The 21,159-nt window shown below is 35.7% G+C and overlaps 2 protein-coding genes across 6 annotated transcripts; both read left to right on the forward strand.

Annotated features, from left to right (window-relative positions):
* The first annotated feature begins 194 nt into the window (after positions 1 to 194).
* On the forward strand, positions 195 to 2,390 carry LOC140875220 (uncharacterized). Its single transcript, XM_073278843.1, has one exon. It carries the CDS (start codon positions 277 to 279, stop codon positions 2,173 to 2,175), a length of 1,899 nt encoding a protein of 632 aa, XP_073134944.1. The 5' UTR covers positions 195 to 276; the 3' UTR covers positions 2,176 to 2,390.
* Positions 2,391 to 3,812: 1,422 nt separating this feature from the next.
* On the forward strand, positions 3,813 to 17,949 carry LOC140875495 (protein SWOLLEN 1). Of its 5 annotated transcripts, XM_073279193.1 has the most exons (17): positions 3,813 to 4,110; positions 5,276 to 6,606; positions 6,712 to 6,780; positions 6,897 to 7,358; positions 9,419 to 9,714; positions 9,824 to 10,260; positions 10,421 to 10,473; positions 10,558 to 10,665; positions 10,737 to 12,574; positions 12,747 to 12,855; positions 13,035 to 13,091; positions 14,254 to 14,434; positions 15,191 to 15,258; positions 15,362 to 15,471; positions 15,571 to 16,377; positions 17,390 to 17,486; positions 17,578 to 17,949. In XM_073279193.1, the coding sequence occupies exons 2-17, from the start codon at positions 5,286 to 5,288 to the stop codon at positions 17,595 to 17,597; spliced, it is 6,033 nt and encodes a 2,010-aa protein (XP_073135294.1). In that variant the 5' UTR covers positions 3,813 to 4,110; positions 5,276 to 5,285; the 3' UTR covers positions 17,598 to 17,949. The 5 variants fall into 5 exon arrangements, with proteins under 5 accessions (XP_073135294.1, XP_073135290.1, XP_073135291.1 ...); XM_073279189.1 differs by having other exon boundaries at positions 3,814 to 4,110; positions 5,276 to 6,780; XM_073279190.1 differs by having other exon boundaries at positions 3,814 to 4,083; positions 5,276 to 6,780.
* Positions 17,950 to 21,159: the final 3,210 nt, after the last annotated feature.

The following is a 21,159-nucleotide window of genomic DNA, read 5'->3' on the forward strand; positions in this document are numbered from 1 at the left end:
TACTGAGAATTCTATATTTATAATATTAATAATTAGCAATATCATAATTTTTTTTTGAATGAAGCAATATTATGATTTTTGGTGAGGCATATAATATTGATACAGTATCTGGTAGTCTGAGCCCTCCAAAATTTGAATTTGAAAAGGAAACCCTAAATCCATCGCTTTCGCCTACTACTGCCCCTTATCTCCATACATTTAGCGGTTCTACAGTTCACATTTTCCACAGCCATACAAAAATACTAAAAAGCTTACCAAAAATTATACCACAGAAAAATGGCGAAGAAGAAACTCTCCAAATCCCATCTACAGAAACCATCCCTCACTCGAGAGGAGGAGGAGGATTTAGTGGTCTCTGCTGCAGCCATGGATTCTGATGCTTCTGACAAACTTGATAATCTCAAGTCATTGAACCAGATTCTTCTCAAGGAGACTTTTGAGCGCCGCCAGCAGGTGGAATCACTTCTGCAGGCCAAGGAATCTCTCGAATCGCAGCTCACTCGCTCTGATTCGGAGAGGGAGCTGTTGCGGTCTGAGTTGGGCGAGAAGGCGGAAAGATTTGAGCTGGAGACGGTTGTGGTGGCGGCGTTTGTTTCTGAGCAGTTGGCTGAGAAGCGTGAGGTGATTGAGCGGGAAATGAAGGGTTTCGAGAGTGAGATGATGGGGTTGAAGAAAGTGGTTGGTGAAAAGGAAGCTGAGATTGGGAGTTTGTATGGGAAACTGACTGAGGCTGAAGGTGCATTGGGGCGTGAGAGGGAAGTTTCGCGGATAGTTTGCTCGGATAGGGATGAGATGAAGGGTAAACTCGATGCACAGATTGAGGAGTGTGAGGGGCTGATAGACGGTATGATTGAATTGGAGGAAAGAAAAAGAGATGCTGATGTTGAGATGGAAAGATTGCAGGTTGGATACCATGGTGTGCTGGAGGAAAATAAAGAGCTAGAGAAGAAGATTGAATTGATTTTAAGAGAAGAAAATTTGACCAAGAAAAAATTATTGGAATCCAATCAGTGGATTGAGGAATTGAAGAAAGAACTTGAGGTGGTTGTTAAAGAGAAAGAAGGGATTGAAGAGGAGAAATATGGGGAAATGGTTAAAACAAGTAAGTTGGAGGATGACGTACGTGAATTAAATGAAATGGTGGAGAATTTGATAGAGGAGAAGGAAGTATTACGAGCGAATGTGGTTGAGTTGGAAACTAAGTGTGTTGAAGGTGAGGAAAGGCAGAACGAGATGGGGAGGAAGATTGAAAGACTGTTGGAAGAACAGAAGTTGGGTGAGAAGAGAGTTCAGTGTTTGATTGACGAGAAAAACGGTATCGATAAGGATTTGGGTGATGCTTTGAAGCAATTAGCTGATGCCAGAGAGAAAATAGAAGATTTAGTTAAAGGAAATGCAGTTTTGGCCGAGGCTAAAGATAGACTGGATGTTGAAGTTGGGGCATTTAAGAGTCAAGTGGATGAACTTAAGGGAATTCTTTTGGAAGTCGAGAAATCTAGTGGTGATAAAGTAGAGAAGATCACCAATTTAGAATCTGAAGTTGTGGGTTACTGGGATGCTCTTGAGCGGGTTAAAGTTGAAAGGGATGAAAACAAGAAATCTTGGGATGAAGAGAAGCAACTTACCTGCATTTTAGATGGAAGGATTTTGGAGATGGAGAACAAAATTGAGGAGAATTTCAAGGCAGCTAGGGAAGAGGAGGCTAAGAACGCTGCGATGTATGCAGATAAGGTAGAGTTAGAAAACCAATGCCGAAGTCTGAAGGAAGAAATTACATCTTTGGAAAACAGCCTAAGTGCAGCACAATGTGAACTCGACTCGATGAAAAGTCAAGTTGAATTGGCAGGTGCTAACTCTGAACTGGCCCTGAATCTGTTGAAGGAAACAGCAGCCTTTTGTTCCAAGGCTGGTGGGAAAGATGCAGAAAATGGTGATTTGCTTGGTGGTAAACCAAGAAATGATGAAGGAACAAATGCATATGCAATGGAATTGGAGATGATAAAGAATGCCTTCAAGAGCAAAGAGACCAAAATAGAGGACTTGAATACGCAATTGGAGTTCCTTCAGAATTCGGTAGCAGTGGCACAGAAGAAGAAGAGCTTTTGGACTGTGCTGTCCTCGGCAACAACTGTGCTGGCTGCAGTTTCTCTTGCGTACGTTGCTCGTGGGCGTTGAGGATTCATTGTTGATCGATTAGATTTTTGCCATGTTTTGAAATCATTGACAAACTTTTTCTGCTGCTTACAGTCAAAAATATTGATACGAATTAGTCTTTTATAGTTCTCGATGCTTATAATGAACCTTGGCTCAATACTATTGATCATACTTTCCGTTATCCTGTATCCAGTTTTGCATCGATATCCACTTTACTTCCATGTTTCCATTTTTTATAGAATTGGCTGTTTCACATATTTCCTTATTTAGATTAAATTTATGTGGTTGCGATTTTGAATCATTCTCCCGATCCCTTCGTTCCGCATCATCAAAGAACTTGAAATATATGTCGTGTCAGATTATTGTGTGATATTTGGTTTTGTTATCAGGTAGGGATTATTTTTGAAAAATATTTTAGGAGAATGTTATAGGAAAAATAAGATAAATATTTGATCCCTTTCTGAGATAATAATATTAGGCATTGTTTGGTTTGATGTATTATTAATCTATGTATAACTTATCTCAATCAATTTCGTCTTATTTTCGTCATATTATTTATCTATTTATTAATTAATAATTTTACATCAATTAAATCAAATAAATTATAATCTATCCATCAAATCAAATAATATATTAATTATTATTTTTATTTATTTTTAATTTACATTATATTGCTATGGATTACTTATCCTATCAATCAAACCAAACGGTACCTATACTATGCATCCCGTTAAAAATCACGACAAAAAAATACAGTTCTATAGTAATATATTTTGATTATCATATAATATTGAAAAATGACATAACTTTAATTAAAATCCATGATTGTGCTGAAAAATGTCAAAATAAGAAAATTGATGAAGAAAAATTTAATAAATATAGTATATGTTACTTTCGACAAGGGTCCAACACATCCATGGCGTGATTAACCCGAGTATGGTCGTTAGTTTCCCCCCTCAGTTTTACAATAAACACAAAATAAATTTACATTTAGGAATCAACGTGCGTTCCTGTTTTTTTATTTTTATTTTTTTTAAAAAAAATTATTTATTTATGTAATGAAGATTTTGATGCAAACGATAATCGGCACATTTCAGCGCACATATTTTACGAAATTGAATAAAATCGCAAAATAGATAGAAGCGTATCGACTTTTGATTTTTGTGTGTTATTCATGTCCGTTTGAACAAATATTTTATAAATTTTTTTTATTCATGAAAAAAACTTAAAGTATGTGTATAGATAAAATTTTTGTAATATTTTTGCTAATTGTTTTTCAAGTTCGATTTTTAGAAAAAAATTGAAATTCGTTTTTTAATGTTTTCCAAATCGAAAGCAATAATAAAAACAAAACATACTTCATTTTCATCGTAAAAATATTTATTCTTAAATAGTATTTATAATATTTTATAAAACTCTATAAGTATTTATCCAAACTAAATGAAATATTTGTATTTACCAGACTAAAAATAAATTTTGTTTTGGGGTAATGAGATGGAATGGTAGCAGATATGTACCATTCCTATCTGAATTCAATACCCTCATGATTTCCTCAAAACCCAAAATGGGATCTCTACAGGAATCAACCAATTGGAACCAGACACGTCACTCTCCATATTTCATTTTCCCCAAAACGCCCTTACCCTTGTCTGAAATTCATTCGTATTCGAAATTTTCTTCATAAAAGGGGGAAAAAAAGAAAAAAAGGGGTGGTTTTGCTCTCGTAAAAGAAACAAAAGCGAACTCTCTCTTGTTTGTATGTAGGTACGGCGCCCAGGGGTGTACAGGCTGAGGTGTAGAACGACGTCGTTGGGGTGGATTTGGAGTCTATTGAGGAGTCTGGAGTGTTCTCGGCTAGGGTTATGAAGGAAGGCGTGGTCGTTCAATTGGGATTGAGCTGGTGAGGATTTCGTCCCCGGATGGAGGGAGGTAGCGTCTCTACACTTACTTCTTCTGGTACTCCTTCATTTCCTCTTGTTTTTTTTTTTCTTTCATGGCTTTTGAATATCTGGTGTGTAAAATTTTTCTGGGTTTTGATAGGAAAGTATTCAGATGTAGGGTATGGGTTTCGGGATGAATCGTGTTTTTTGAAGAATGACGTGATTCTACGTTGGAAATTACGGAAGTTTTTGTTTCCTCGTCCTTTTTAGGGACTAAGATGAGCTTTTTTGGTAGATGCATCGGGTTAGGGTTTTGAGATGTGTTATTTTACCAGTCTTTTAAGTTTCTTTCTTATCTTCTTTGAAGTACAGTAGTATACTAGTTTTGTTAGTTTCTAGCGTTCAACATGGACGTGCTCTTTCCGGGTTTGGTTAAATGTGGGCTTTATTTATGTCCCTGCATTGCAGTACTATCTTTGGACTTCGCTTGCTTTTATTCTGTCTATTAGGCCTTCTTACCTGGGTCGCTATTTATTTATTAATTTATCTACAACTTGTTGAATTAGAAAGCATACCTGTACCTAAGTATGGTATTGGCTTTTTGCGATGATATTTATGTGAGAGTGGTTATTAAAACTCTTTTAACTTTTTGGGCATTTGTTTGAAAAAGGTCGGTCTTAGTCCTTTGTTATTTTAGTTTGGTGTAAGTGCGCCAGGGCAGAAGTTTAGTACATTGGTACATGATAGGTCACATATTAAACAATGTCAACATATTCAATTTGACGGACAAGTGATGCAGATTATATTGTTGACTTAAAATGCAGTGATTGTGCACAGAGACTTTGGAAATTATCTTTTGATTTTTTTCCCTCCTTTATTCATTGCTAAATGAGTTTGGAGACTAACCAATACCTGAATCAATGTTAGTTTGAAGAATAAGCCTTTTGATTCATTTGTAATTCAAGATTTTTCATTTGGCATGGTTGTTTGAGAAATTAGATTGTGAGCTCAATAAGTGCCGTCATGTTGAAGCATTGGTGTGATTTTGAATGATGAACTGAGGTACTTATTTAGTATATACTATTAAAAATAGTTTGTGTGATGTAGGAGTAGTAGTGTGGTGTTGGATTTATGGTGCTATTCTCCTATATGTTTTATGTAATTGTTGTTTCTCTGATTTTTGTTTTCCATAAATTTCAATTCTCCTTTCATATCCCTTCTCAGTACCTTTTTACTCTTAGGGATACACCGATGGACTATGATGACAATGACTGTGGAGGCCAGAATCTTCACTTAGCTGGTGAAGAGAATTCTAAAATTTCCTCAGTTTTACAACCATTTTCTCTTCCCAAGTTCGATTTTGATGACAGTCTTCACGGGCATTTAAGATTCGATAGTTTAGTTGAGAACGAAGTTTTTCTTGGTATTCCAAGTCAGGAAGACAATCATTGGATAGAGGATTTTTCTCGGGGAAGCAGTGGAATAGAGTTCAACTCCAACTCAACAGAACCTTGTGCTTTGCCGAGGCATGACAATGTGTGGTCTGAGGCAACATCATCGGAATCCGTTGAAATGTTACTGAAGGCAGTCGGACAGGAAGAGGTGGCCCCAGGTGAAACTATGGTTGAGGGTTCAGACCCTCAGCTTGGTAGCTCAACGAAACAAGTGGGTGATAACTTGAAGAATGACCAGATGGATTATGTGCTTGAAGTTGAAGGTTGTGGTTTAAAAGCGACCAGTGAAAGTTTGCATACAGACCTGAAGAGCTCCATGGACAATCAAGGTGATTCAAGTGGCTTGCTGAATGAATCTCTAAGCGAACAGGAGCAGGAAAATTTACCTAGTCCGGACACGCATGTTGATAACAATGAGAGCTCTTCTCAGCTGATCACCGAGAGCATTGTGGAGACCAGTGATGTGGACAAGTTCTGTAATTCCAATTTTGTTAACACGGTTAATGCAGCAAATGATATATCTGTTGAAGTGGAGGTACGAAAGGAAGAGTTCAGTATGAATTATGAATTAGTGGGTGGGAATGATTCCGTCAATTTGGATATGCCTTGTCATGTTGAAATTCCTGCTAAGTTGGGATCTGTAGATCATGCAGTTGACGCTTGTGCTACTACCGTTGGTGGAACTCCAGGTACTTCTGGGAAGGGAGAGTCCATGTCTACACTTGAGGGTTTCAACGATGCTTGTTTCATTGCTGCTGGTAACGTTGATTGTGGGCCTGCAGTTTTCTCTTCAGGTACAAAGATTAAGCAGCTGCCTGAAGGTTGTGATATGTTAACTGAGAAGCCATCTTCTCCACTTCGAGAAAACGAGTTTGTTGCGGGAATTGGAATAGAAGGCAGTAAGAGAGATGATCTTGGTGATTCAGCAGATTCGTCATTTAATGGTGCGGACTGCATTACGAAAACAGTGGTTGAGGATATCACAAATGTGAGAGAGGTTGCTGCCATACAGGAAGAAAATTTAGAGCAAGGGGACCATGTCTCTCCTGCCATGCTACCTGAGAGCATGCAGACATGCAGAGAAAATGATCTTTCCGTGCAGTCAGTTGTTCATGAAGGTAAACTGGATGCTTCTAAATGTGAGGATGACAAGAAGTTGCCTCTTGATTCAAATATTTTGGTCTCTGATGATAATGAGAAAGAAGGTATGTCCACCTTTTCAGGTGAGGTAGCGGAAGTAAATCTGAAGGCAGCTTCAACCCAATCCAATAATTTTAGTGGGGATAATCCAGGTGTGTTTGCAACTTTGCATGCAATTATTTTTTTTATCTTGTTTTTTCAACAATGTTCTAATCTAGTCTGAGGTCTCAGTAGCCTGATATCTGTTTCGCTTTCAATTGCGTGGCAGTATTGAACTCGGAGGTTTCAGGCACAATTTTGATATCATCAGGTGCCGTAGAAGGTGATTTATCTGATTTGGATGAGCATGACACACCTTCCTATCATATACCGAACAGGGATCAGAATAAAATAATTGAATCTGAAGCAAATAAAGAATCAATTATATCAGGGACGAAGGTGTCTTTTGGAGTGGCTGATGAGTTTGCCCCTGCTATTGGATCTGAAAAGAGCACATTGTTTGATTCTGTTCGAGTCAAAGAACCTGAGACAGTTGATCAGTCTGCTATGCTGATGGAAGCTTCCAGTGCTATCTCTTTTGACAAAACTAGTAAGGACTCGAACGAAGATATGGAACATTCTGCCCCTGGTTTGACTGTGCAAGATGATGTAGCTGAAGCTGCACCTTCTGAAAAGCCAAAAGAAGCAGAAGAAGGAAAAAACACCGTGGAAAATTCTTCAATAGTTTCAGGTAAGCTATTATAATTTGTAACTGACATGCTCTTTTCATAGAATCAATGGACACAATCATTGGTTTCAGGCCTAGATTTCTTATTCTTTTGGCCTATTATGTCGTCCATGATTCTAGGGTGCAGTACAATTTGCCACTGTAGAGTAAATTATGCCAATATGTTCGAGCAATGTGGGAATGGATTGGGCTTTCATGCATGCAAGATTCATGCTAGGCATGAGAAAATGTAAATAAATTAGTTCTCACAAAACAAAACCAAGGTTATTTTAGGCCCGTTAATGTTGTTTGAGGAATTAATTGATTGTCATGCAGACTGTAAATGTGCTGTCAATGTCGAAACTTCTATGAAGGATGTGATAAAACTTGGTTTAAGTAACATGAATGAAGTTGCTTTGTGATGGTTATAAATTGATTTATTTAAATGCGTAACATCGTACAAGTGACTTTGTCACTTAATGCTAACATTTTTTTAAAAAAAAACTTTTAATAACATTGAATTATCCAAACGTTTTTGACAGAATTACAATGACGGTAAACACATAATAGACCAGTAGTTAGGTAGGAACTAAAATGCAAATGCTTGAGAGATGGGTTTTCACTACTCATCAAAATGATGACTTGCTTGTAGGTACGTATACTGAAGTAGAGGAAGATCACATCACATGGTTACTCTCTCTTTTTGTCTGCCTCTTTATCTCTCATTTGAGTGACTGGAATGCAAACCCCCCAACACTTTTGTTGTAAAACTAAAAAAACTGGTTACTTTTGATTTTCTGTCTGCATGTTTGTGAAACCTTTTTTACATCTGACAAATTCATCTGAACTACATATTGTGGATCCTTTGAACTGCATCATCACCAGTCTACTCTTGGAAATGATTGTGAACATTTGTTTACCCTGTTTTCAAGCCAACTATAAATAAATTCTCTTTCACTAATACACAGCGTGTTTGGATTGATAAGAAATGAGATTTGGAATTGGAATTGAAATTGGATCTGGATTTCAAATCCATGGAATTGGAATTGGATTTTGGTGTTTGGTAAGATTTTAAAATATAATAGTGTGAATTGATAATATAAATTTTTAGATAAATGATATTTTGTAAAAGTTGCAAAGAAGTCTTGAAATCTATGAGTAAGTTATATAAAAATAATTTTTTTTAAAAAAATTATTTTTTTAAAATCTCAAATCCTGTGAAATCCCACGAAATCGGACCAATTTCATAATAATTTCATTAAGTTAAATGAAATCCCATCAAATACCAATCCCGTTTCGAAATCCCATTTTACCAAACACTAAAATGGTATTTGTAGTTTCAAATCCTACCAAATCCCATGGAAATCTTCAATTTTCCAAACCCACTGTAATGATTTTAATTCTTTTAGTTGCCTTTCATCGCATTTTATCACTTCCTCAGTATAGATTCTGCGACTGTTTAAATGTTTCTTTGGTATCCTGTGATTTTGATTGGCATGAACAACTTTGATTGTCCTTTAAAACACTTCAAAGTCTATTCCTTTGACATCGTCAAGTTGTCATCATGTCGCCAAAGTATTTTTGCTAATTGCAGATTATGAGGTTCTTTCGAGTCAACTTTTATTAAGTCTAGATATGAATTTGACACCTGAAGTTGATGGCTTGTCTTTCCTTTGATGTGGATCTTGACTGGAATAACTAAAAGAAAACTAAGTTGCTAGGATTTGAGTTCATGTTTCTGGTATCATTTTTGAGATCCTAAATATCCTTGGTAGTAATTTGGGCAGTGATGATGTGTCCAGATCCTAATTGTTGAACACTAGAAAGTTCTTAGACTGCATATTGATGCTTACTGTTGTGGTAGCGATTGATGTTCTAGCACGTAGCATGTTTTATATTATTATAGCTCCAAATCTGTAGCAATTGAGTTTTGCTTGGATGGTGATGCTATATCTTGAGCTGCATTTTTTCTTTTGCAAGATAGATGAATGTTGTATTAGCTTTGAAGATCTGGGTAGTAGTTTACGGATTGTGTTCCTGATTCATTTCTAGTAATTCTGGATCTCTTCTGTTGGTCCATGCAGCTACCATCAATGCTGTTGATATTGATGAATCGAACCTGCTTTCTTTGCCTGGCATGAGTTGTACTGAGTCTTCGCAAGGTGAAGTAAGCAAGCGTGTGAATCTTACAAACAGTGAATCCAAAAATGTTGGCAATGTTTTATCATCATCAGCGGATGCAAAATTGAAAACTCTCTCCAAAGAAGAGGGAATATGTACTTCAGATATCAGGTATTTAGGAAGTCTAACTAAGTCTACTGGATATTCCAGCTCCGGTCTGCAATCAGTTCCCAGTATTCAAGCAAGCAAATTGCCTGTGGTATTTTCCTTTTTTCTGGATATGTTCTGATCCTTTTATGATATTATCTTTGTTTTTCTGTCTATTTCTTAGCATTTTGCTCTTCTTTTTGCTATGAATCTGTTTGAAGACTGGGAGTGTATCCTTACCGACATCTGGTGGCACAGATCCTGTAATATTGAAGGGAATTTCTCATGAAACTTCTTTAATGTCTGATGGGGTGCCACCATCTGGAGGCTTCAAAGCGTCGACCGAGCGGAAATCAAGACGTGGAAGCAATAAATCTGTGAAGGAAAGTGCAAAAAAGGGAAATCAGGTGAAGGAAAAATCACCTTTGAGGCAAACTGAAAAGGGGGGTAAATCTTGTGGGCCGTTGAGTCCGCTTTTGGCTGGCCAACTCATGACGCTCGATAGCGTTGTGAAGCCAAGGGCCACTGTTTCTATTCCTGGATCCACTTTGCCGGATCTAAATACTTCTGCTCCAATATCATCTTTCTTTCAACAGCCTTTTACCGATTTACAGCAAGTTCAACTGCGAGCACAGATCTTTGTTTATGGATCTCTTATGTAAGTTATTTCTCTCTCACAAGTTACTGCACTGTAAGATCTTGCAGAGGCTCCGAAATTTCATGTTTCAGATTCTTGTGAAACTTTTTATAGTTCTTGCTTCAATTTATTATTTATCCTCCCGTTGGTCTAATTATGGCTGAATCCTTGCTTTTCGCAGACAAGGAGTAGCGCCTGATGAAGCTTGTATGGTTTCATCCTTTGGTGTGTCTGGTTAGTTCCAGTCTTTCTGTTATGTTTTACGATAAATACATTGTTGCTTGCCAAGTAAATTCTTGTTTTCCCTAAAAATTACAGATGGCGGCAGGAGCACTTGGGAACCTTCTTGGCGTGCTGTTGTAGAAAAGCTTAACGGTCAGAAATCCCAGGGATATAATTTTGAAACACCTGTACGATCAAGCTCAGGTACCTTAACATTTGTCTATTCTTTGTTTCAATTTATTGTTGGCTGACTGACTTAGAGTGGAGTGGTGCAGGTGCTAAAGCTCCAGATCAAGTGAGTAGACAGACTTTTGCTGGAAGTGAAGTTCTTTCATCTCCTGCTGGTCGAGCAAGCAACAAAGTCATCTCTTCTCAGGCTATTAATCCATTGATCCCTCTCTCTTCACCCCTGTGGAATGTATCTGTCTCATCTTGTGAGGCTGTGCCCTCCAGCAGCGCAGCCAGATGTGCTGGTTTTGATTATCCGGCTGTTTCTCCCTTGCACCCTTATCATACCCCACCCATACGAAATTTGGTGTCGCATACAACCTCTTGGCAACCTCAGGCTTCCTTTACAGTACCCTGGGCTACTTCTTCACAAAGTTCTCCATTTGATATTAGTTCTAGTTATACCGTGTTCCCGATTTCGGAACCAGTAAAGTCGGCAGCTGCAGTTAAAGGATCATCTTCTCTTTCCTCCGGTGTAAAGCTTGTAACTCCCGTTCCTGCAATTCATACCGGTTCTACTGCTCTATTTCCTGAGGCTTCCTCTCTTGACTTGAAAAAGGTGGCCGTGTCCACCACACAGACTTCTGCTAATGCAAAATCTAGAAAGAGAAAAAAATCTTCTGGTGTTGATTCTGTTTTACAGGCTTCTGCGACTGCTACACTGGCAGATTCTTTCTCTATACCTGTAATTGATAACCGATTGTCAAAAAAGGCTTCTGCAATGGAGGATTTCAGTCGACTACCAGTTTCAGATTCAATGCCTATGCCTGTAGTTAGCTGTCATTATTCTACATCGATTGCTTTCACGTCCCCTTCTAACTCTGTGCCAAAAGGCAAATCCATTCAGTTTGTCTCTTCTGCATGGCCCTCAATTTCTAATGATCACCATAAGAGTGGTGATTTGAGCATGGATAAAAGGGCACCGTTTTTCGAGGAGTTTAGCAAGGTTGAGGAGGCTAAGTTACACGCCGAGGAGGCAGCTGTCCATGCTTCCGCCGCCATGAGGCACTGCCAAGGTCTGTGGAGTCAGTTGGAGCAGCAAAAGAATTCTGGCTTGAAGACAGAAGCCGAAGCTAAATTAGCATCTGCTGCTGTTGCTGTTGCAGCAGCTGCTTCTGTTGCTAAAGCCGCTGCCGCAGCTGCAAAGGTCGCATCAAATGCTGCTATGCAGGCAAAACAAATAGCTGATGAATCAGTAACCAAATGTGGAACCCTCGGTGCACCTGAATGTGATACCTTGAACACTGTAAACAACTTGGCCAATGCAATTCCAGTATCGATTCTGAAGAGTGGAGATTATAACAATACTTCCAGTTTTGTGATATCTGCTGCCAAAGAGGCTGCTAAAAAAAGGGTTGAGGCTGCTTCAGCTGCTACGAGACATGCTGAAAACCTTGATGCCATTGTAAAGGCAGCGGAAATGGCAGCAGAGGCTGTTTCTCATGCTGGAAAAGTTGTTGCCATGGGTGATCCTTTCACTTTGAGTCAACTGGTGGAGGCTGGACCAGATGGTTATTGGAAAGTTCCGCAGGGGGGCACTGTGCCAGGTTCAAAATCAAATGACATGAATAATAGCAAATCTGACAACAGCAATGTAGTGGAGATTTATTCTAAGGATATGCATGTTTCTAATCATATCACATCGCCTGCTCAAAAGGAGTTGTCTAGAAATGTTGTGGATACTGCTGTCACAGTTGAAGAGGGTCTTGTATCTTCTATCAAGCATGGGGAGAAGAATTCAAAAGCTAACAAGGATAAAAGAGTGACAGAGCCAGATAAAGCCAGTGGCATTGCCGCCGAACCAATTTTAAAATCGAGATTAAAATCCTTCACTCCTGTTACATATGATAATACAGCAATAATAAAAGATGGTTCCACCGTTGAGGTTTGTGCGATTTTTGGATTTTAAATATCTTAATACTTATTTTAGATTTTACGTGTCTTATTTTCTGATGTTTCTGTTGCTCGATGTTTGATGTTGGGACAATTAATCCCAAGGCGTTAATACATAGTTTTTGCCATGTCGTGAGGAAATGTGGATTGCTTTTACCCTGTAGGTACTTAAGGATCGTGGTGATTTAAAGAAAGCATGGTTCTCAGCTAACGTATTAAGTTTGAAGGATCGTGATGCCTTCGTTTGCTTCACAGAACTCCAATCGGATCAAGGTCTGTGGCTAATGTTTCTTATATTGTTTTCAGTATGTTGTTTCATTGTTTGTACCAACTAAGGATGATAGTTGACAGAAGTTTTACTGCAAAGTAGCAGCAGTATCACATTGTATGTTACATCATTGTTCTTTTAAAACAACATAGGAATTGTTCTGAGTGGAATTTCCACTTTGCAGAACAGAAATATTCCTTGTCAACAATGAAGATCAGGAAAAACGCCTTTCCCATACCTCGTAAGCACTTTCCAACTGTTGCATCCGGATCCTGATAAAATGGATCAGTATGACTCCGTGCTGAGTTTAAATATCTGGCTGTGTGTAGGTGGAGTTATTGTATTGATAGTGCCAAAGAGACAAGTAGGTTTATGGAAGTTGAGTAGAGATCGGAAGCGTATTAGTCCTGTGTAAACTTATATTATACGTCCGTTTTGGGAATGTAGTTTGTGTAGATATTATCAGAACTTTTGAGGTTCTACTTTTATGATTTTATGATTCCGATGAAACTAAGTAGTCGGTCGAATTTCTGAAAATCTGCGTGTTTACAATATTTCTCTCTTTCTCGTGTCCTTAATATTATTACTGTTTCTGGATTGTCTGTGGATAAATCTGAATCTCATGAACACTTGTAAGCACCAACACTTGGTCATAGGAGTAATCATGTTGATATAGTGAATCATCCAAGTATGTTTTCATTAATTGTTGTTCTATCATGGAGGGAGATATTGGAGTTGATGTTTCTCAAACGGGTAGGATGCTCATGTTGGGTTTTGAGAGTTTTGAAGATTTTATATTTATAATTTACTGCAAACCTTGACCGTGATTTGCTTCTGAATTTTTGGTGATATTCGACCAACACCATTCAAAATACTTTGGTTCTGGTGGTAGTCATACACGACATTCATAAGCATGAAGAAGCCTTTGCTTAAGTGGATGTCGTGAGAGAATGAGTGCATGTGTGGTGGGTCATGGGTAAGTGTAGGATGAGATGTTATTGTTTTTCTAATAGCTGAATGGTACTGGTGTTAGTTTTTTTTTATCATGTAAGTGGAAATAATTGAGGAATGTATGTGACGGTATTGTATGGGTCTATGGGATAGCGCCTCTCTGAACTGGATTTTCCAGTTAACGTCTTGTTGGAAGGAGTGTTGTTCTGGGGGTTGTTTCAATGTTTTATAACATGCCGCTTTATGCCGTTTCATATGTCTCAATTCAACAAATGTCATTCAGTGTTATCTCATGTTTTGGCACTTTAGCTTCTCATCAAATCTGTACTCTGTTATTCTGGGTTAATTGCTCTTGATGCGCTAATTTTTTGTTGAATTGATTCAAAATTTATTCCTAATGCTGAGGATTAGGGATCCTATAATCTTCTCACATGGATGTGCTCCTCTTTTAGGCTCGGAGCAACTGAAGGAGTGGGTATCTCTAGAAGCCAAAGATGGTAATCCTCCAACGGTACGAATTCCCCACCCTATTACTGCAGCGCAATTTGAAGGGACAAGGAAAAGACGTCGAGCTGCTGTGAAGGATTATGCTTGGTCCGTTGGAGACAAAGTTGATGCTTGGGTGCAAGATTGGTGAGAGCAATTTGCTTTATATGATAATGGCTGCTTGGCTTTGCTTGATATTGTTCTCTTATTTGTTTCTTGTAAATCTTTGATGCTCTGCGTTTATCCTTGGCGTCTAGTTTAAGTAGCTCCCCGTGGGTAGCGAATTGGGTCAAAACATATGAGCCTGCTGGAGTCGCTCATTGATTATCAAGTGGGATCTTACGAAGTTAACTTCAAATATATTGTTAATTCAAATTTGATTTATGGCACATTAAGTACCAGGAATGAAATTGAAGCGTTTGTATGTGCAAGATCTTTTGGAGCTTAATTTGCATTCTGATCCTGCATGTGCCTGAATGGCACACATTTAAAGATAATAGGAGCTGAGGCTTCTGTTGTATCATTGTATGTGGAGAATTTTAGTTGAATCATATTCTGTACGTTCTAACTCTGATGAGATAATATATTTGCTCATGATTGCTTTCAAAAAAAAAAATATATTTGCTCATGATTACTGGTGACACACCATATGGTCTAAATTGTTCTTATCACGAGGCATTCTGCATTAATAACAATATGTTTCAACTTTCCTACTGCTTATTGAATTTCCATTTTATGTCAATAAGGACTAAAGACATATTCTCTTTAAACTTCGTAGTTTTAGTTTACTGTTTGAATTATCGCGAAATGCGTAAGTTTGCTTGCATGTATCTGGCCTGTGAAATGACTCTGATCCCTACTTGTCCTTCATCTTTCTTTTTTCCATTAAACATTCTGTTTCAGTTGGCGTGAAGGGATTATTTCTGAGAAGAATAAAAAAGACACGACCACATGGAGTGTGCATTTCCCAGGTATTTCTGGTTTGCATAGATGAATGATTTAGAATATTAGGTACTTTTTGATGTGTAACTTTAGCTAAACTAGGAAAATATTTACCTTTTCTGTTGTACATAGCTCAAGGGGAGACATTAGATGTTAAAGTATGGCATCTACGACCAACTGTAGTTTGGGTTGATGGTCAATGGATTGAGTGTTGCAGATCAGGGCAGGTAAGGACTTCCCAGGTCTTATATTTTACTTCATTATATGATTTAGAATGTGGCCTCAGTCTCACAAAAGTGTGCTTTAGTGCCATCTTACTTAGCTGTGTGTTTCCATTTCAGGGAGATACACCAATAGAGAAGCGACCAAAGTTGGGAAGCAATGACATGGTGACAGAAGGGGCGGGTGAGCTGTCTAAAACCATCGATTTCGCAGAAGTAGACAAAGCTGAACACAGATTGCCTTTGTCTGCCGAAGAGACAGTTTTTAATGCTGGCAGTACTAGGGTTGGTAAAAAACCTGACATGGGCAGGACTATGAGGTCTGGTTCACAGAAAGAAGGATCAAGAGTTGTAATTGGTGTTCCTAAGCCTGGAAAGAGGAGAAAATTTATTGAAGTAAGCAAACATTATGTTTCTGATAGGAACACCAAGACTGTACCTGGTGATTCAGTTAAGTTAGCTAAATTTTTGACGTCTCAAGGACCAGGATCGAGGGGATCGAAAAATAGTTCAAAGATTGATTTGAAGGAGAAACTATTAGCAGAGGCTAAATCCAAAGCTCCCAAGTCTGGCAAACCTCCAACCGTCCCAAGTAGAATATTACCTCAGAAAGATGGCTTAAACTCTTCCCACTCCAATGCAAGTGATGCTGCGATGAGCAATGATGATAATGAAGCAGTTGAGAAAAGCCTTACAGAATTTGCATCCTTTTCCAATGTTCCTGAAAGTGCAATAGTATTTTCTTCTCGAGCTCGATCAGAAAATCGCAAGAAAACATCAGCAATGAATCCTATGCCTGAGCGGTTCAAGAAAGGAAAACTTGCACCTTCCAGTGGGAAGTCGGAAAAGAACGAAGCAGATGAAAATTTTGTTTCCGGTGTTGCTGAACCCCGCCGATCAATTCGCCGAATTCAGCCAACATCAAGGGTAAATCATTATTAATCTTTCGTTGTTTTCCCCTTTTTCTTATGCTTACCTGTTTAGTCTAATGTTGCAGTTTCCATAAGATATGCACACTTATTTATTTAATATTTTGCTCTCTATAAACTCAGATATAAATTTTCTAATAATTCTGGAAAATTAAAACATGTTCCAATTTCAGTCCATCAAGTTCTGATTGTGTGTGTGAAAATCCACTCGCAATCTTTTGATTTCGTGTCCTTGCATTTTTATTTTGATTAATATGCATTTAAATGTATCCATGTTTTAAAAAAAAGTATAAATGTTTTCAGGGAAGTATTTGAGAACTCTTAAATCTATTCATAAAGAGATTTTCCTAATTGTGCTTGGTTAGCGGATGTCACTCCAATGTAACATTTTTAGCTGGGATCTTAATTGTCATATTAGGAGAGTTTTGCTTATGCTGAACCCTATTTTGGTTTTAAAACCGTTTGTCAAGTTGTTAACCTCCACCCTGGATGTTGTACATGGCCAAAATCCAGCTGGAAAATGTCTTAAAACTCGTAGTTCAAAAAACTCTCAATTATCGAAGATGTTCTTTTATGAAGCCTAATGGTGTAAATAATAACTGGTTTATGCTGAAAGGTAACCTTGATTCATGGCATGAAAGTTTGATTGAATCATTAGATTTAAAAGACTAGCTCATGATAGAAAATAAACAAGGTTACAATTATTGTCCATCTCAAAGAAAGTAGTGCGAGTGCCCTTAGTGTGCTGAATTGTGGGCATGATTTTCAAAAGGATTGATATCATTCCTTATGTTAAACGTGCTGATTACAACCATATCAGTACTAATTCTGAGTATCGTGATTGCAAAAATATTTTCGATGATGGTGGAATTTGTATGTATCTGTCGGGGAGGTAGTACCCTGTTTCTACAGCTCTTACATCGTTTGTGAGTAACATGAAAATGTTGTGTGTCATAGTTCTAGCTTTTGCAGTGCATCATTTAGCAATCTGTTGATCTTTTATTCTTCAGCTGTTGGAAGGGCTACAAAGCTCCCTCACGATATCAAAGCTCCCATCATCTTCACATGACAAAAGCCACAGGAGCAACACTAAAAACACATCTAAAGGTAAATATTGAATGACTAGTTTCACAGGTCATTAACGTTGTACACGTTTTTTTGGTCGAGCTCTTAAATTTTACTGCATAACTCATTGCAGGGTATAGTAGCCGGAATTGACGGTGAAAACGGTTATCAAGGCCAACTTATCTTGCATTGTATGCAGATTCCTTGTTATACTGGAGAAAAATGAAAATGGAAGTGCTCATCCATTCTCATTTTTAGGCATTTCAGTACTAAGATTTAGTAGTGGTAGATGTTGATATTTATTTAGGACTAGAGAATTTAAACTTGTATTTCTCCTGGAATAGGCTGTATATGGAATCTGTTTTGTTAGTTTGCCTAGTGATTGCAGAGATGTCTTAAATTGTGAACTCTTTTGAATTTTCTTGTTTCTGAACCTTTTTTGTATTTTTCTGTAACCTTTTTAGTAAATTATGTGTAGTGAACAAGGATTAAAAAAGATTCAATGTCTTTTGAAAAGCCATTTTTAAAGGTTGAGTTTATCTTAAAGAAGGATCAAAGAAAGGACAAAAACTCTTGGACACCGTGTGAGCTATTAAAAAAAATTATTAATTTCATTATTGACGTTAGTCGAATAAATAGTATCTATATGATTAATCGAATAGATATCCATATGTTTTATGGATATAGATATAGATTTGGAAGACATAAAAAGATGTTATTTCATGATGGAAAGGGAACGGTTCCAGATTAAAATATTTATTTTTAGTTTTTGAAGTATTAAAAAATTTCAAAATTTTTGTAAGAAAAAAGAAATGATCTCTTCATGATTGCTTGAAATGATGTTTGAAGAAGCACCCAACAAATGACTAATGCAATTTAGCCACATCATCACTATTTGTTTGTAGCCTAAGCAAGTATAGTCCATGTAAATATTGTAATGAAAACGAAATTAAAGAAAGACTTGTGGCCCTAACGTCACTGTCCTTAATTAATAAACTTGTTGAAATCCCATGAATTCATCTAAATATCATTACATAAGAATTATATATATAATTAAGTCACTACTTTTAATGTATTAAGTCCACTACTTTTAATGCATTCAAAACCAATAATCATTTTCATAAAAAAAAAAAAAAAATTAATCCTGGTCAAATCTAAATATCATTAAGAAAATTGTTAATTGTTTTACCTAAACCCTAGAAGAACTAAAATGTCGTCACTTCAACTATATATCAACATCCATTTTACTAAAAACAATCCCAACATTTATAATTATGCAAGTATAATTTTAAGTTTGAGGAGTATCAATATTCTTAGAATCGTTAGGTTTATAATTCAATGAATTGGATATATATAACGCTTGTGTTTCAAATGAAATCTATAGATAGCTTAAAACGTCTTAACTTTTGCCGGAGAAGGTTATTATTATGATGTTTTTGTTTAAGACAAATTGAGCTCCTAAAAACTTCAAATATTTTTACAAAAATTCCATGAGACTGTTTCATGGATAAATTTTGTGAAGCGAATACCCTACCCGACTTGACCAATGGATTATTTTTTTCACAAAACTTTGATAAGACGGTGTCATGAATCAATTTTATTAATCATGTCTTCTATTTGACATAACTCTTCAAAAACAAAAAAAAAATTAAATCAAAAAATATTACTTTTCACTTCAAATATGAATCAAGTTCACCCGTATCACATATTTAAGTTCGTGAGACATTCTCAGATGAGACATACTCAAAGATCACAAAAATTCCTGTGAGACGGTCTTACGAGTTAATTTTGTGAGACATATATCCTATTTCAATTACAAATTAAAAAATATTATTTTTAATATCAAAAGTATTGTTTTTATTATATATATATATATATATATATATATATATATATATATATATATAAAATGTTGACCCAACCGCAAGAGTCCTGGGTTTTTATTAAATGTAATTTAAAAAAACATTTTAATTGCACAAATAATGTATGGTGGGGCCTTTTGCAGTAATACTGCAAAAGGCTCCTGCCAATAGCGGACCCTGCATTAAAATTGCAGGGTCCGTTGTGAAAGATAGCGGACGCTGCCAAAGCAGCGTCCGCTATTTGCAGAAGCAGACGCTGCCAAAGCAGCGTCTGCTTTGTAATTTTGCATCACGGGCGTTTTGGCCCGTGATGCAAAATTATTGTGATTGTGCTATTAAATATGTATGCTGCGAATTTGAGATCATCAGATGCTTTTTCATTTTTATTTTGCAGGAGACCGAAGCTATCCTTCCCTTTCTTTCCTTAAATGCTTTCTTTTTTTTATTTTATAGAAGAAGGACCGAAGCAAATATTTTTTTTTTGAGCAACCACCGAAGCTTTTTGAAATATTTTCCGCGTTGTTTTCTGAATCAGGTAACTTTATAATGTTATCGTTTTAATTCTTTTTAAATTTTGCATGCAAAATAAATTCTATAAAAAATTATGTTATTATTCATATGAATTATTGTTCATATTGTTTTTGCAGGTAAATTTGATATTAAACGTGAAATAACATAGAGGTACGTTTTAATATTATTATAACAATATTAAGTTTTGTGTATATTTTAAATAATACTATTATTATTCATGTTTTTTAATTTAAATATTGACTATAGTTTGTTGGTTATGTTACTATATTATATTTTTATATTATATAATATTTTGATTAATCATTCACGCTCTGTAATTGTAATCTTTATTTGATATCCCTTATTTTTACTAAGTTGGTCAATAGTATTAATTCCTAAATTAAGTTACCTAAAATATTAACCATTTATAGAAAGTTTTAATATAAAATGTTCAAAATAGAAAAACATTTATATTAGTAAATCGCCTACAACTAATTCATAATATTGAATGAGTTTTAAGAATTTTAATTTTTTTAATACAATAGAATTAATATTTAAAATTTAAATGAATTGTTAAATATTGATGTAGTAAAAATTTCTACGCATCTTAATTACATTAGTTTATACCACTTAATTAATACTTTGTTTATCAAAGAAATAATATATATTTTTAATAATAATATATTATATTAAAAAGGTAGATATCATATTTATTTTTATTTTTTACATATATGTCTTGAATTTGTAATATTAGTTAAAAGTATAAATTAAATAATGTATATAATATTGTGTAATCACTTTATTTGAGAACCAATAAGAGAAAATAATTAAAGTGATAATAAATTTGAATTCTAAATAATAAATTTAAGTGAATATTTTCAATAAACAAATACAATTGAAATATTTTATACAAAAATAAAAATAAGAATAAGAATAAAAAATATCTTCATAATACTTTAATTTATTTATTTGTCAAATTTTCGAATATTTAATGAATTGACATAAGATAATATATGTTTTTAAAATTAATAATCGAGATAATCATGATATAACCAAATCAAACTATACACAAATTTATATAATAATTAATATTTAATTTGATTTAAACAGATTTATCAAAATTTCAGTGTACATAAATATAAAGTTTTATAATATTTTGTAAAATTTGATATAAAACAAATATTAATATATATGTGCACTTGAATTGTTAAATTTTTATTTTTTGATTATATGTAAAATAAAAATATTAATGATATAAACATAATAATTTTCATAATACATGTAAAAGTATAAGTTTGGAATGTCAAACAAGATTTTATATATAAAATATTTAATATTTTGTG

The sequence above is a fragment of the Henckelia pumila genome, chromosome 1, assembly GCF_033568475.1.
Source record: "Henckelia pumila isolate YLH828 chromosome 1, ASM3356847v2, whole genome shotgun sequence".
Lineage (NCBI taxonomy): Eukaryota > Viridiplantae > Streptophyta > Magnoliopsida > Lamiales > Gesneriaceae > Henckelia > Henckelia pumila.

Excerpts from the sequence above, each read along its gene's own strand:
- LOC140875495 (XM_073279189.1), top strand. The coding sequence starts at position 5,286 with ATGGACTATGATGACAATGACTGTGGAGGCCAGAATCTTCACTTAGCT. Across the intron at positions 10,261-10,420 it reads TTTGTTTATGGATCTCTTAT|ACAAGGAGTAGCGCCTGATG; the intron begins GTAAGTTATTTC and ends TGCTTTTCGCAG. Across the intron at positions 14,435-15,190 it reads GATGCTTGGGTGCAAGATTG|TTGGCGTGAAGGGATTATTT; the intron begins GTGAGAGCAATT and ends ATTCTGTTTCAG.
- LOC140875220 (XM_073278843.1), top strand. The coding sequence starts at position 277 with ATGGCGAAGAAGAAACTCTCCAAATCCCATCTACAGAAACCATCCCTC.